General features: G+C 35.1%; 2 protein-coding genes across 5 annotated transcripts; one reads left to right on the top strand and one right to left on the bottom strand.

The window, feature by feature from the left end:
• The first annotated feature begins 2,667 nt into the window (after positions 1–2,667).
• On the top strand, positions 2,668–12,131 carry LOC127083171 (pentatricopeptide repeat-containing protein At4g14050, mitochondrial). 3 transcript variants are annotated; one of them, XM_051023417.1, is made up of 4 exons: positions 2,668–5,015; positions 9,480–9,759; positions 10,005–10,064; positions 11,832–12,131. In XM_051023417.1, exon 1 carries the CDS (start codon positions 2,707–2,709, stop codon positions 4,555–4,557), a length of 1,851 nt encoding a protein of 616 aa, XP_050879374.1. In that variant the 5' UTR covers positions 2,668–2,706; the 3' UTR covers positions 4,558–5,015; positions 9,480–9,759; positions 10,005–10,064; positions 11,832–12,131. The 3 variants fall into 3 exon arrangements, with proteins under 3 accessions (XP_050879374.1, XP_050879376.1, XP_050879375.1); XM_051023419.1 differs by lacking the exons at positions 9,480–9,759; positions 10,005–10,064; XM_051023418.1 differs by lacking the exons at positions 9,480–9,759; positions 10,005–10,064; positions 11,832–12,131 and adding an exon at positions 7,812–7,946.
• Positions 5,765–12,102, bottom strand: LOC127083170 (probable acyl-activating enzyme 16, chloroplastic). Of its 2 annotated transcripts, XM_051023415.1 has the most exons (17): positions 11,899–12,102; positions 11,544–11,726; positions 9,700–9,814; positions 9,291–9,590; positions 9,072–9,190; positions 8,825–8,974; positions 8,658–8,725; positions 8,471–8,576; positions 8,127–8,285; positions 7,993–8,046; positions 7,831–7,911; positions 7,092–7,229; positions 6,854–7,013; positions 6,654–6,733; positions 6,399–6,544; positions 6,222–6,279; positions 5,765–6,134 (listed from the first exon to the last, which is right to left on the bottom strand). In XM_051023415.1, exons 1-17 carry the CDS (start codon positions 12,043–12,045, stop codon positions 6,042–6,044), a joined length of 2,157 nt encoding a protein of 718 aa, XP_050879372.1. In that variant the 5' UTR covers positions 12,046–12,102; the 3' UTR covers positions 5,765–6,041. The 2 variants fall into 2 exon arrangements, with proteins under 2 accessions (XP_050879372.1, XP_050879373.1); XM_051023416.1 differs by lacking the exons at positions 11,544–11,726; positions 11,899–12,102 and having other exon boundaries at positions 9,291–9,595.
• Positions 12,132–13,986: the final 1,855 nt, after the last annotated feature.

Raw genomic sequence — 13,986 nt, 5'->3', positions numbered from 1 at the left:
TGGCTGCGTCTTATAAGAAGAAAAACGACTCTTGGGAGATCGCTTCAATAGACCCACCGCATAGTTGCATTGCAACTAACGTTGAACAAGATAACCGTAAACTAAGCGCATTTTTGATATGTCAAGACATTCTGCCATTGGTAAATAAAGATCCATCAGTGAAGGTGAGTATAATTATATCCCATATCAGAACAACATATAATTATACTCTATCTTACAAGAAAGCCTGGATTGCGAGGACAAAGGCTGTTGAACAGGTTTTCGGCAACTGGGAGGATTCATTCAAGGAATTGCCACGGTTTTTATGGGCACTAAAAACATATGTCCTAGGAACTGTGGCAATTATGGAGACAATGCCAGCAATGATGCCAGACGGAACCTGTGCTACAGGTAATAGAATATTTCACCGTCTCTTTTGGACATTTGACCCATGCATTAAAGGTTTCACATTCTGCAAACCTATTATTCAAATTGATGGCACTTGGTTATACGGAAAATACAAGGGTACTTTGCTCATGGAGGTTGCACAAGACGGCAACAACAATGTCTTCCCCATTGCCTTTGCTCTTGTTGAAGGTGAAACGGCTGGTGGATGGGGTTTCTTTCTTCGACATCTCAGAACGCATGTGGCTCCACAAACCAAACTCTGTTTGATTTATGATAGACATGCTGCCATTGAGAGTGCCTACAACAACCATGACAACGGATGGCATGATCCTCCTTCTACACATGTCTACTGTATCAGACACATTGCACAAAACTTCATGCGTGCTATAAAAGATAAGAATCTTCGCAAGAAGGTGGTGAATGCTGGGTATGCTTTAACTCAACCGTCATTTCAATATTATCGTGATGAAATTAGACTGTCTAATGAAGACGCAGGGAGATGGATAAATAACATACCAGTAGAGCAGTGGACAAGGGCATTTGACGGTGGTTGTCGATGGAGCCACATGACAACAAACATTGTGGAATGCATGAACGGGGTTTTCAAAGGAATTCGAAATTTGCCGATAACCGCCTTGGTAAGATCAATCTATTATAGGTTGGCTTCTATGTTCGCAACCAGAGGTGAAAGATGGAGTGCAGTGTTAATGTCCGGGCAAGTATTCAGTGAGTGTTGCATAAAGGTCATGAAAGAGGAGAACATCAAAGCTACCACACACGCTGTAACAGTCTTTGACCGTCATAGACAAAATTTCAGCGTCTAGGAAACAATGGGCAACAACGAGGGGAGACCATATTTAGCATACGCTGTTAGACTAAATAGAAGTTGGTGCGATTGTGGAAAATTCCAGACCTTCCGCATACCTTGCTCCCATGTCATTGCAGCATGCGCTTATACTCATCAAGACGCTTACAACCATTTATCTGATGTGTACAAGGCCAACACCATCATGAATGTATATACTCAAAGCTTCTCAGTACTACCAATGGAGGATTACTGGCCTCCATATGAAAGAGATGTTGTTTGGCACAATGACGAGATGCGTAGAAAGAAGAAAGGAAGGCCAAACAGCACACGTATCAGAACAGAGATGGATTCCACAGATAAAATGATAAGATTATGTAGTATCTGTCGTCAACCAGGACACAACAAGAACAACTGTCCCAATCGAGGAGCATCATCTAGGTCTTAAGCTTTTTGTAACATTGTATTTCTGTAACATTCAATCATTATATATCATTAAGTTCCTGTCACAACGAGTTTCACAATAAACATCAGTACAAAACATCTGAAAACATAAATATTTCTAACTGATTACAACAATCAAATTGATGTCGTCTCGACCGAACATCATTTCCCTAGCATCCTTATCAGTCTTCATTCGCACCCAACCAAAGATACTGTCAAGTCTCTCAATACTTCTGATTTTTCTCCATCTGGTATTTTCCCATCTAACATCGAACCAACTCCCTCTTCAGTTGATCGAACGTGGTGATGTTCCAAAACAGCGTCAGTATTTGAGGTTTGTCTCTCGCATAAATCACCTTTCCGTATCGGCGACGAACACCAAACATGATAGCCAAATGATTATATGAGATGTGGAACAATTGGTCACACAACGCATCTATTTATAAGACAAAAAATGCATTTTAGGAGGAGTCTCCAATTGAATTGGCGACTCCTCTTAAAACCTACACATAGGCGCCAATTGGATAGGTTAGGGCACCTGTCCTAGCCAATCCAATTGGCGCCTCCATTCAAGTTTTAAGAGGAGTCGCCAATTCAATTGGAGACTCCTCCTAAAAGTGAGATATTTTGAGAATTTTTTTGAAACCAAGAGTATTTTGGGAATTTCCTTAAAAAACTGGATTATTTTTGTAAAAAAACCTAAATATTTCTTCTTATTAAAATTTTCTTCTTAGTAAAATCAATCATTAATAGACATTTCGAAATCACATGCTTTAGAAAAATCACTTTCCTTAAGAAAGCTCATACTTGAACAATTAACAAATTACTTAAAACCAAAAAAATTCAATAACATATAATAAAAATTAATTTCAGTTAGTTATTTAAATATGTTTTTTTATTGTTTTAATGATATATTCACATGGAATAAAAGCATTATAAAACCTAATTTAATTTTCAAATTTTAAATTATTTTTCAGTTCTTAAATTAATTTTCAATTAATTTTCTTAATCTATTTAGATACGAAACCGATGTTAATATAATAACGAACAACAACGTTGATAGTTGATGAATGTCACTCTCTCACTCTCACAGTGCACTCGCACTCAAATCTCAACTCTTCTCCTTCGCACGTAAGAACCCATTCATTGCAAAGAAACTTCACGCACAAATCATCAAATCTGGTTTTAACCAACACGATCCATTCCCCAAAACTCTCATTGATTCATACGGCAAATGTGGTCTTCTCCAAGATGCACTCAAGCTGTTCGACTCATTGCCTCACAGAGACCATGTTGCTTGGGCTACTGTTCTCTCCGCTTGCAACCTCTCCAACCTCCCATACAAAGCCTTATCCATCTCACGTTCCATTCTCAATGAAGGGTTGCAGCCAGATCACTTTGTTTTCTCTTCCCTCATCAAGGCTTGTGCTAACTTGGGTGATGGTTATATCAAGCAAGGGAAACAACTTCATGCTCGTTTCTTGCTTTCGCCTTACTCTGAAGATGATGTTGTTAAGTCTTCCCTTGTTGATATGTATGCCAAATTTGAGTTGCCTGATTATGGGCGTGCTGTTTTTGATTCGATTTTTACGTTGAATTCAATTTCTTGGACTGCAATGATATCTGGGTATGCGCGAAGTGGACGAAAGGTTGAGGCTTTACGATTGTTTCGTCAATCTCCGTTTAAGAATTTGTATGCTTGGACTGCTTTGATATCTGGGTTGGTTCAGAGTGGGAATGCAACTGATGCGCTTTACTTGTTTGTTGAAATGAGGGGTGAAGGGGTTAGTATTGCTGACCCGTTAGTTCTTTCTAGTGTGGTTGGTGCTTGTGCTAATTCAGCTGTTTGGGAGCTTGGAAAACAGATGCATTGTGTAGTCATAACCCTTGGCTATGAGTCTTGTTTGTTTATAAGTAATGCACTTGTAGATATGTACGCCAAATGCAGTGACCTTGTTGCTGCTAAATATATATTTTGTGAGATGAGAAGAAAGGATGTTGTTTCTTGGACTTCGATAATTGTTGGCACTGCTCAGCATGGGCTGGCTGAGGAGGCCTTGGCTTTGTATGATGACATGGTTTTAGCCGGGGTTAAACCAAATGAGGTGACTTTTGTTGGGTTGATCTATGCCTGCAGTCATGTTGGTCTAGTTAGCAAGGGCCGTGCTTTGTTCAAGTCTATGATCGGAGACTTTGGAATTAGACCGTCTTTGCAGCACTATACTTGTTTACTGGATCTTTTTAGTCGATCGGGATACCTTGATGAGGCAGAGAATCTCATCAGAACAATGCCGTTCAAACCTGATGAACCGACTTGGGCTGCATTACTCAGTGCTTGTAAGCAGCATGGTAACATTAATATGGCAGTTAGAATTGCTGATAGTCTATTGGACTTAAAACCAGAAGACCCTTCCAGCTATATACTGTTATCTAATGTATATGCCGGAGCTGGTATGTGGGAGAATGTTTCCAAGGTGCGGAAGTTAATGGTGGTCAAGGAAGTTAGAAAAGAGCCAGGTTATAGCTCCATTGACTTAGGAAAGGAAAGCCAGGTGTTTTATGCCGGAGAGGCATCTCAACCTATGAAAGATGAGATTCTAGGTTTGATGAGGAAATTAGATGAAGAAATGAGGAAAAGGGGTTATGTTCCTGATACTAGCTCAGTTTTACATGACATGGATCAACAAGAGAAGGAAAGACAACTTTTCTGGCATAGTGAAAGGTTAGCTCTGGCCTATGGGCTTCTTAAGGCTGTTCCAGGGACTACTATACGTATAGTGAAAAATCTTCGTGTTTGTGGAGATTGTCACACTGTGTTGAAGCTCATCAGCACTATAACTAGTAGGGAAATTTATGTTCGGGATCTCAAAAGATATCACCATTTTAAGGATGGGAATTGTTCATGTAATGACTTCTGGTGACTTGAGAGAATTTCCACAGATTTGACTTTGAACAACGGCCCTTACTGTTGAAGAATGCTAGCGTGAGGTGCAAAACATAACATTACATGCTATTAAAGGTCAAATTGGGTGTTTATATGTTCTAAGAGCCTGGTCTATGTTATTATGGGTATTCAACCTTATGCATGGCCTGTACTATTCATTTGACATGATACATGTGCTCAAGAGTTGACAAAAATTGTGTTAAGGGCCTTCTTGTTTTGTAATATTTTATGGGTTAACTTATGTGTGCAAGAACTCATGTTGGATCATGTTCTTTGCTTCTATATGTCATAGCAGGAAGACTGAGAAGAGCACCAAAATTTAGGAATAAGTTTTTACTCTGATTGAAGAACTCAATATCAATATTGTTTGATATTCTATATTTTTGCCCTTCACCTGCATAATGTTCTGAGTACTTCTTGAAAAGAATTGGCGAGGTAAGTCTTATAGGTACTCTTTTATTATACCTTTTCTTCTGTTGAATAGAACTTCTGTTTTATTTCTGCTTGCTGAGGTATGTAAACAACTTGTTGGAGCTTGTTATTCTACTGAACCAAACTGAGATGCTTTTATTTTGTGAAACTTTAATATCAAGAAACATGAATATGGATTACTTACTAGAAATATTCTAAAATCTTAAAATCAATTTAATTCTAAAAATTAAGCTAAAATCTTTTTACAGAATTTGATTTGAAATCTTAAAGTCAATATCCAATTTAAGATTAATAACAAGAAGGAACCAATACAGTTTGGGATATGAATGTAATATAACACGTATTCAGAGACAAAAAATATAAAAAATATACGATTGGATAGTGTATTCACTCGAGTCTTGTCCCTAAAATAAACTTAAGGTGCACTCTTTTCTTTAAAATCTGCAAGTTTGTTATCCGAGAAGTAAATATGTATTACAATTTAATTCATTTTTTCCCCTCTATTTGTGATTTCTAGTATCATTAACATATATTTTTAGCCCCAACTATATCAACCATGGAATGATAAAAGATGAAATAAATATTTTGGATGAAGTTCCAAAGCCAATAAAATGAAAATTAGTTACCAATGCTTATGCCATTGCAAGTAATAAATATAAAAAGAAATTGCTGGAAGGATTGTCCAGTCATTCAATGTGATTAAAAATGTATGTTAAAATAAACTAAAGTAAAACTATAATACTTGTTTAAACTGGTGAAAGAAGTGTAATTTAAGCATCCCTTCGAGGAGTTGTAAATTTTCACATTTAAACAAAAATCTTAAATGAAAAGAGAGAATTAATATGTTAGAAGTTACATGAGTCACTATCAATATCATAAAATGTTGTGGTAATGGTATAACTATTATCCCTTAGTATTAGTCTATTGTGCCATACCATTGGCATTATGTAAGTTTACTTGTATAGGTTCTCCATTTGACCCTGTATTGAGCTATAACTGATCGTAACATACCATTGGCATTAGGTAAGTTTACTTGTATATGTTCTCTATCTGGTCCTTGTATTGAGCCATAATCCTATCTCTTCGAATTTTCATCGTGGGTGTCATTAGCCCATTATCAATCTGTCATTATAGTAAAAATTAACCAAATATGTCAATTCTGTTATTAAATAATATAAAGAAATACATTACTGTGATGTTCAATCTAACCGTGAAGGGATCATTTACAAGAAGGATTGGCCCAATTTGAAACGGAAACCCTAATGTCCTGCATGATAATGAGGAAAGATTCAATTTTCAGATAAAAAATATTTGATCTGTTTCCCATTCATAACACCTCTGACCATGTATTTAGTTCCACTCTCACAACAAAAGACAGGATCTTACCAGGTCTTTAATTCATTATATATTAGTCTGGTCACTTTTTCCTGACTGACATCTGAACTGTTGGAATCTATAATTGATAATTCTCTTGCTGTCTTTAAGATTTCTTCTTTGTTAGGAACAATTACAGCTCCTAGACGTCGCTTATCCTATACGTCCAAATAAATGAAATCGTTGCAATTTATAAATATCTTTTATACAGTTTATATATGTAGGCTTTGAACATAAATTTTTTAGGACATCAAGATTTAAATTCACCTGGCCAATGACAACAATTTGTTGTATGAGGTTACTTCTCATGGAAGCTTCTTCAAGCTCTCCCGGTTCAACATTTTCACCTTCTCTTATTGAAACATGCGATTAGTACTTTCATAAGGAGAACAAACCCATGGTCAACATTGAGGGAGGGACACTACATATAGGATTCAAAGATTACCATACACAAACTTCTGTTCTACCTGATGAAAGCACAATGGTGTCTTTAGCACGGCCTTCAACGACAATTACACCACCAGAATTACGGCTCCGCCCAGCTGAATGGCGGGGAGCTATCCAACCTATGTCACCAGTATCCAGCCAGCCATCCTTATCTATGGCCTGATTTGTAGCTGAAGGGTTCTGATACAAGAATAAAGACATGTAACTGACACAACTTGAGCCTTTTATAAGCCCTTACATCTTAACTAAGAAGATTACCTTGTAGTATCCCTTCATTAATTGTGGGCCCTTGACTTTCAAAATTCCCTTTGAGCCAGGTGGAAGAACTTCACCAGTTTCAGAATCTACAACCTTGAATTCTGTATGCTTTAGTGGATACCCCACAGATCCAATAACCTTTAAAATATAGCATTTAAAGCATCATCAGATAAAAACAGTACTCTTGGAAGACTAAAATTACAAACTAATTTAAAGAATGCAAACTATGTAATTATAACGAATACCAAACTCTAGATAGACTCATTTAGTCTGTAAATTTCTGAACAAAACCTAGTGATTGTTAGTTTTAACGCTTTTCTGACATCCTAGATTTTAGGTCTAACTCAACCTCGTATAACCGGTTTATAAAGTTATGCATATACCCATAAGAGTGATTAGTATCTAAGCACTTAAGGAACCCTCCCTTAAAAGCTAGCTATCAAAGGAGAAGAACCGAGCCACTTAAATATTCCACCGAGCATTCCATACTATTGATATGAGACTTTGAACACCCCATAATACCCAAGTCCTATCGCATGACTATTGAGTTTGATGCGTAGATAACATGAATGGTTCAATCATACCATCTTAGAATCTGAGTTAATGCGTTTAACTCAATCACAAAACCTAGATCTTGGGGTGAGAATTTCCTGTAATTATAACCACTAACTTGTCCATATCACTAATTCAATGTTGAATACTTGGCTTTATATTATGCAGTTTATAATTTATGGCTTACGTCACAACCAAGTCGCCGAGCAGCAATAACAGGTGAAGTTTCTGTTAAACCATATCCGTTCTGCAAGTTCACACCAATAGCCTGCATATGACCAAGAAAATGTGAGAAGAATGCCAAAAATAAAATTCCTTTTTGGAGTAACAAAGGTGAGAAACATCAAACCTCAAAAAACTTGTCGACGTGAGAAGGTAAGCTACCACCACCACTTATTGCAGCCTGTGGAAGGTTTCGATTATTGTGAACAGAAAAGTGATACATTTCCAAATCACAAGTAATAGTAGTACAAAATACAATACCGTTGATATTCCAATGGCTGAACGGATTTTACTGTAAACCAGTTTATTTGCCAGCATATGAACTGGATATAATATTGCAGCCATAGTTCTTGCCCATAGCCAATCCAACATTGCATAGAGATATGAAGGTGATTTCTGATTCTTTGTTAAACATTTACCCTGCAAACATATCATTAATCAGAAATAGAATTACTATGATTAAAGCCTGTTTGTTTCAAATTGTTTATGAAAAAAATTATCTTTTACTAGGATTCTCTTTATCTGTTAACTGTTTGTTTCAGCTATTGGAAATAATCATAATCTGAAAACGATGTGAAATATGATTATAGAGATGATGACCATACCTCATAAACTCGCTTACATTCCATGTATCTTAAGCTGACCCTTATGAATGTGAGAGCAACATGCTTTCTAATACGCGAGCTTGTAGATATCTGCTTCATGATCCCACTACAGAAGAACAAGAAACAATAACAAATTTTACTATTTTACTAACAATATATTCATACAATTCATGGGAAATTGGGTTACCTGTACAAAGTTTCAAAAACTAAAGGAACAGAAACCATCAAATGTGGCTGATAAACTCCCAAATCATCCTAGAACAAAAATAAAACACATCACATTAATCAAATGAAACCATGTGTGTTATTTTATGATGTGTGAAAGTCTAAACTTAGGATGAAAAGTAATAATACCTTCAAGTTTCTCACAGTAGTGTAAATATATTCTAGACCGCGCGAGAAAATGAAATACTCACAAGCTCTTTCATATGCATGCCAGGGAGGTAACATACTTAGTAATCTATCCCCAACTTTAGTAGGTACAACATCTGATAAGTGTTTGATCTAGAAATTCATTAACACATGATATAAAGAATTGATTAAAAGCCCAGAAACATTTCACAGTTGATAACATTTAAGTTTGAGAGATTTGCTATCAAACCTGATGCAAAAGATTCTGATGGGTTAGCATAACACCTTTTGGATTTCCAGTAGTACCACTTGTGTACACAAGAGTAGCAATGTCATCAGATTTTATTGTTTCAAACTTGTAATGTTGTCCTGCAATCACATCGTAGATGAGTTTATAGTGAACCTGATTACTGTTCCTTTGAATATTCGCGAAATAAATAAATATCATAGAGAAGCGCAGGTGGCGTACTTCCATCATGGGAATCAGACAATGCCCTGCGACTTTCTCGCCCGAAATGTATGACTTCCATGAATGTATAGATTGGCACCTCTTTATTTCCTTCACTGACAAGGTTTGATTTTTCTCCCCATAGTAGAATAATAAATCTGATACAAGTCTTGGAATAAAATGGTTTTGCAATCTGATTAAACATTTCAGGATTGTCTACAGCTAGTGCAACACTTTCAGAGTGGCTGTATATTTGCCGCAGTTCTTCAGTTGATGACCTTGAACCTCTTACCACATTGATTGCTCCAATTGCCATCATGCCTAGACTAAAAACATAGCATGGATGTGATTAAAAAGATAATAACTATTACTGGAGATATCATGCATGACCTAGCATGTTTTTGAAAATAGTATACAAAGTTCTGCACACCTTGATCTGCTACGAGCCAGCGACATGAGTTATCAGCGAAAAGAGCAATCTTCTCATCAGGTTTTACTCCAATAACTCTCAATCCCTCAGCAAAGTCCAATATTGCATCTTCCAACTGAAATTTTGATAAGAAAAATTGACATATAGCATGCAACTGAATGAAATTTCATAGGATAAGTTTCTCACTTGATTCAAATTGAAACATGTAGAAACATATCCTATGAAACATGAAGAGTATAAAAAATATGAGATAAGGTTGGTAAAGTTGTTTCTTGATTATTAAATTTAGAAGTCGTGATTTTTAGGTACGAAGACAAAGGGTGGAAAGATGGACGATTTCCCCATTACAATAGGTTTGCATCAAGGTTCAATCCTAAGTCCTTATCTTTTTATTTTAATTTTGGATGTACTCATGGGACACATCTTAGAACTATTATCGAGATGCACACTTTTTTCAAATGATATCATCCTATTTGGAGAGTCGAAGGAGGATTTAAATGAGGTTGAAAACTTGGAGACGATATTTAGAAACACATGACTTTCGTCTAGACAGAAGTAAAATAATGGAATTTAAGTTCAGCAAAAGAAGAAGCTTTTCTAACTTAGAGGTGAAAGTTGGAGATCATATCATCCCACTAGTTATGCAGTTTAAATATTTTAGATCCGTAATACAAAACGATGGAGAAATAGAAGGGGATGCAAAACATCAAATCAAGTGGGGTGACTCAAATGGAGGAGAGCTTTAGAGATGTTATGTGACACAAAGGTACCGTTCAAGTTGAAGGGAAAGTTTTAGCAGATTGCGACCTGCGATGTTCTACGAGACATAATGTTGGGCGCTTAAAAATCAACATGAAAATAAAGCAAGTGTGGTAAGATTAGACATGATAAGATTAAAAATGACATTATTAGAAAGTGTTGGGATAACACAAATAGTAGAAAAGATTGTGAAAAATAAACATAGGTGGTTTGAGCATGTAGAGATAAGATAGGTAGATTATGTGGTAAAGAGAGTAGATTAATTGTAGAGACGTCAAATAACTAGAGGTGGAGAAGAACCTAGAAAAACTATGAAAAAAAGTTATTAAGAATTTTTTTGAGATTAATGATTTGGATACAAACATGGTCCTTGATAAAACATTATGACGAAAGTTTATCCATATAGTCAATCCTATTTAGTGGGACTATGTTTGGTGGTAGTTGTTGATTTTTATATATAATAGCACTGATAAAAAATGGACTGAAATTTGGGTTTTGAGATCCATATAAAGTTGTCACTACATTTTAAACTAGTGTGTTTTTAAATATATATATTTTTTTAAAATTGTGATCATTATTATCATATATTAATGAAGAATGAACCATGCATTTTCTTACAAATACTTGCATATATTTTTATTATAAATTTTCTTGTTGATGTAGCTAAGTTCTAACTATTATATATCTTAGCTTCATAAATTACAAAATACAATTCTAACAATCAATGATTCAAAATGAACACATTCATATTCCACAAGTTAGATGACATGTTTAAGTGTATGGAACTAAAAAAAAAAAGAGTCAATTGTGGCAACAGATTAAGATAATTGTTTATATGATATCTATGTCCCACCACCAATAAAACTCAACCATATATCTCTTAAAATAAAACAGAACAAACCACACAAAGATCATTAATTAAATCAAGTGCTTATTTTCAAAACACAGGAAATGTTTATTATCCCCTAATAAAATATGAAAATTAGTTGGAAGCATATTGCATCCTACCCTTTCTTTCTGTGTAGATAGTTTCATCTACTTTGAACCAAACTCTACACTAACTGAATCAGAGAGAAAAAGAAAACCTGTTTGTATGTCATAGTTGAAGGAGGATCATGATATTGATCTATCAAAGCTATTTTATCACCAAAATTCTCTGCAGAAGTTCTCCATATATCAGGAACTGCTTTCCAATCATCAAAAGCCATGGCACCATTACCAGAACTTTCTAGTAATGGTGAAAATCTTCTTATCTCAGTGTTCTCTGTCTATATACACAAAACTTTGTTGTTGGAACTTCCAAGATAAGTAAAATAAAACAAAATAAGAAAAATAACAAATATAATACTGATATATAATTATTATATATGCAGAAAAACTTGCAACTTGTATATGAATAGTACTGCAGACAAGTTTATCATAGAAGTAGTTAGTTGTTACCTTGGATTGAGTTTGGCAAAAGACGCGAAAAGAAGAGGTTGGAGAAACGTTGGCGGTGGTGGCAAATTTGGAGCGAGGAAGGGAATTGATGGAATAGAAGAAGGTTGACGAAACATGGTTGGAGGAGCTGATAGGAATTTGCGGCATTGGAATATGGAGGAAGAAGAGATAATGGATGAAGAGCGTGTAAGAGATATTATTGTTAGTGTATGAACAAGGTAGTCGTAAGAAAATTTGTAGGTACTTGGTTGAAGTGATATTTATGTGAGTTTTTGGTGCATATGAAATGATGGTCCAATCTTGTAATTGTTGAAATTTGTGAATTAATTTATTGTATGATATTTATATTTTTTTTCAATCTTTCAAGAAGTTGTTGAGTTCAGTTTCTGTTGAGTTTTTTGAAAAAGAAACATTCTTTGTGGGGAGAATTGTAGTGTAGATATCGACCTTTCATGGTGGAACTATCATTTTATTATTACAATGGTCATCAAATAATCCTAAGGCTCATTTGGTAAATAAAAAATTATAAGCGGTAATATATATTATAAACTAATAAAATTGTGTTAGTGAAAACAAAATATACAACAAAAGAAATTAAATAAAATCCTCATTCTATTTAAAACACGAAGAGACTAACATTTCTAAATCACTAGTGAAAAAGATCCGGAGACAAAGATTTTGTAAAAATGACATCAAGTTAATTTTTAGTGTAAATGTATTCAAAAACATCCCCTTTTATCACCTGATCTCTAAAAAAAATCGTGTCGGATCTCAATGTCTTTGGTCAGTGAATGAAGTACCTGATTCTTAGTGAGACTTATTTCACTTGTACTATCGCACTTAATTGCAACGCAACCAAGTTTTAAATCATAATCTAGTAGTGGTTGCTTTAGCTATAGACTTGTGCACAACTACCAGCGGCTACATATTCAGTCTCGACGGTAGAAAGACCAACATTATGATGCTTCTTACGTTGTCAAGAAACTAAGCAACTTTCAAATAAGTGACAGATAGCACTGTGGAATCGAAATCATAAAAATCTACTAAGCTACAACACTACCTTTAGGATACCAAAGACCGTGATGGGAGATTTTCTTAAGATACCTCAAAATACGTTTTACGGTCTTAAAGTGAGATTTCTTAGGTGATGCTTGATATTTAGCGCACATGCATACAATAAACATGATACCTGGCCTAATCGCGGTTAAATAAAGTAAGAATCCGAGTATACCTCTATACCTAGTTATGTTGAAATTTACTCCTCTTTCATCTTTGTCAATAAACACATTTGAGGCCATGGATGTTGAGATGCACTTCAAATCTATCGTATCAAACTTTTTGAGAAGCTCTAAGCAGTATTTCATTTTACTTATGAAAGTGCCTTCTTTGGCTTGCTTGATTTTCAATCCCAAAAAATATGTTTGATCTCCCATAAGAGACATCTCAAATTCTCCGTGCATAAAACTTGCAAATTCTCGACAAAGAGATTCATTGGTAGAGTCGAAAATAGTATGATTTATATAAATTTGAACTAAAAGAATATGCTTTTTATTATTTTGTCCACTTTCCCACAATTAAATTCTTGTTTGATAAAAAAGTCAATTCAATCGCTCATACCAAACTCTTGGAGCTTGTTTGAGACCATAAGTGGCTTTTTTCAATTTAAAAACATGATTAGGATTATCGTGATCCTCAAAACCCATTCAAAGATTATGAGACATACACCTCTTTGTTTATATAGCCATTTAGAAAAGCAGATTTAACGTCCATTTGGTAAAACTTAAAGTTCAGGCAGCAAGTGAATGACAAAAGGAGTCTAATAGCTTCTAGAATAGCTACATGAGCATAAATATCCTCGTAGTCTATTCCTTCAACTTGACTATATCATGTTGTCACTAATATTACTTTATTTTTAGTAACTACGCCATCTTGTGCTAATGACAGTTTTATGAACTGGGTGCGGAACAAGGTCCCAAACGTCGTTACGTTTAAATTTGATAAGTTCTTATTGCATAGTAAGTAACCATCCCTCGTCAAGTAAATCATCAAATATTGATTTAGGTTCAATTTGAGAAATGAAAGTAGAAT

This window comes from Lathyrus oleraceus, chromosome 5 (genome assembly GCF_024323335.1).
Source record: "Lathyrus oleraceus cultivar Zhongwan6 chromosome 5, CAAS_Psat_ZW6_1.0, whole genome shotgun sequence".
NCBI classification, from domain to species: Eukaryota; Viridiplantae; Streptophyta; class Magnoliopsida; order Fabales; family Fabaceae; genus Lathyrus; species Lathyrus oleraceus.
Note: the sequence above shows the minus strand (reverse complement) of the source record. Positions and strands in the feature narration are given on the sequence as shown.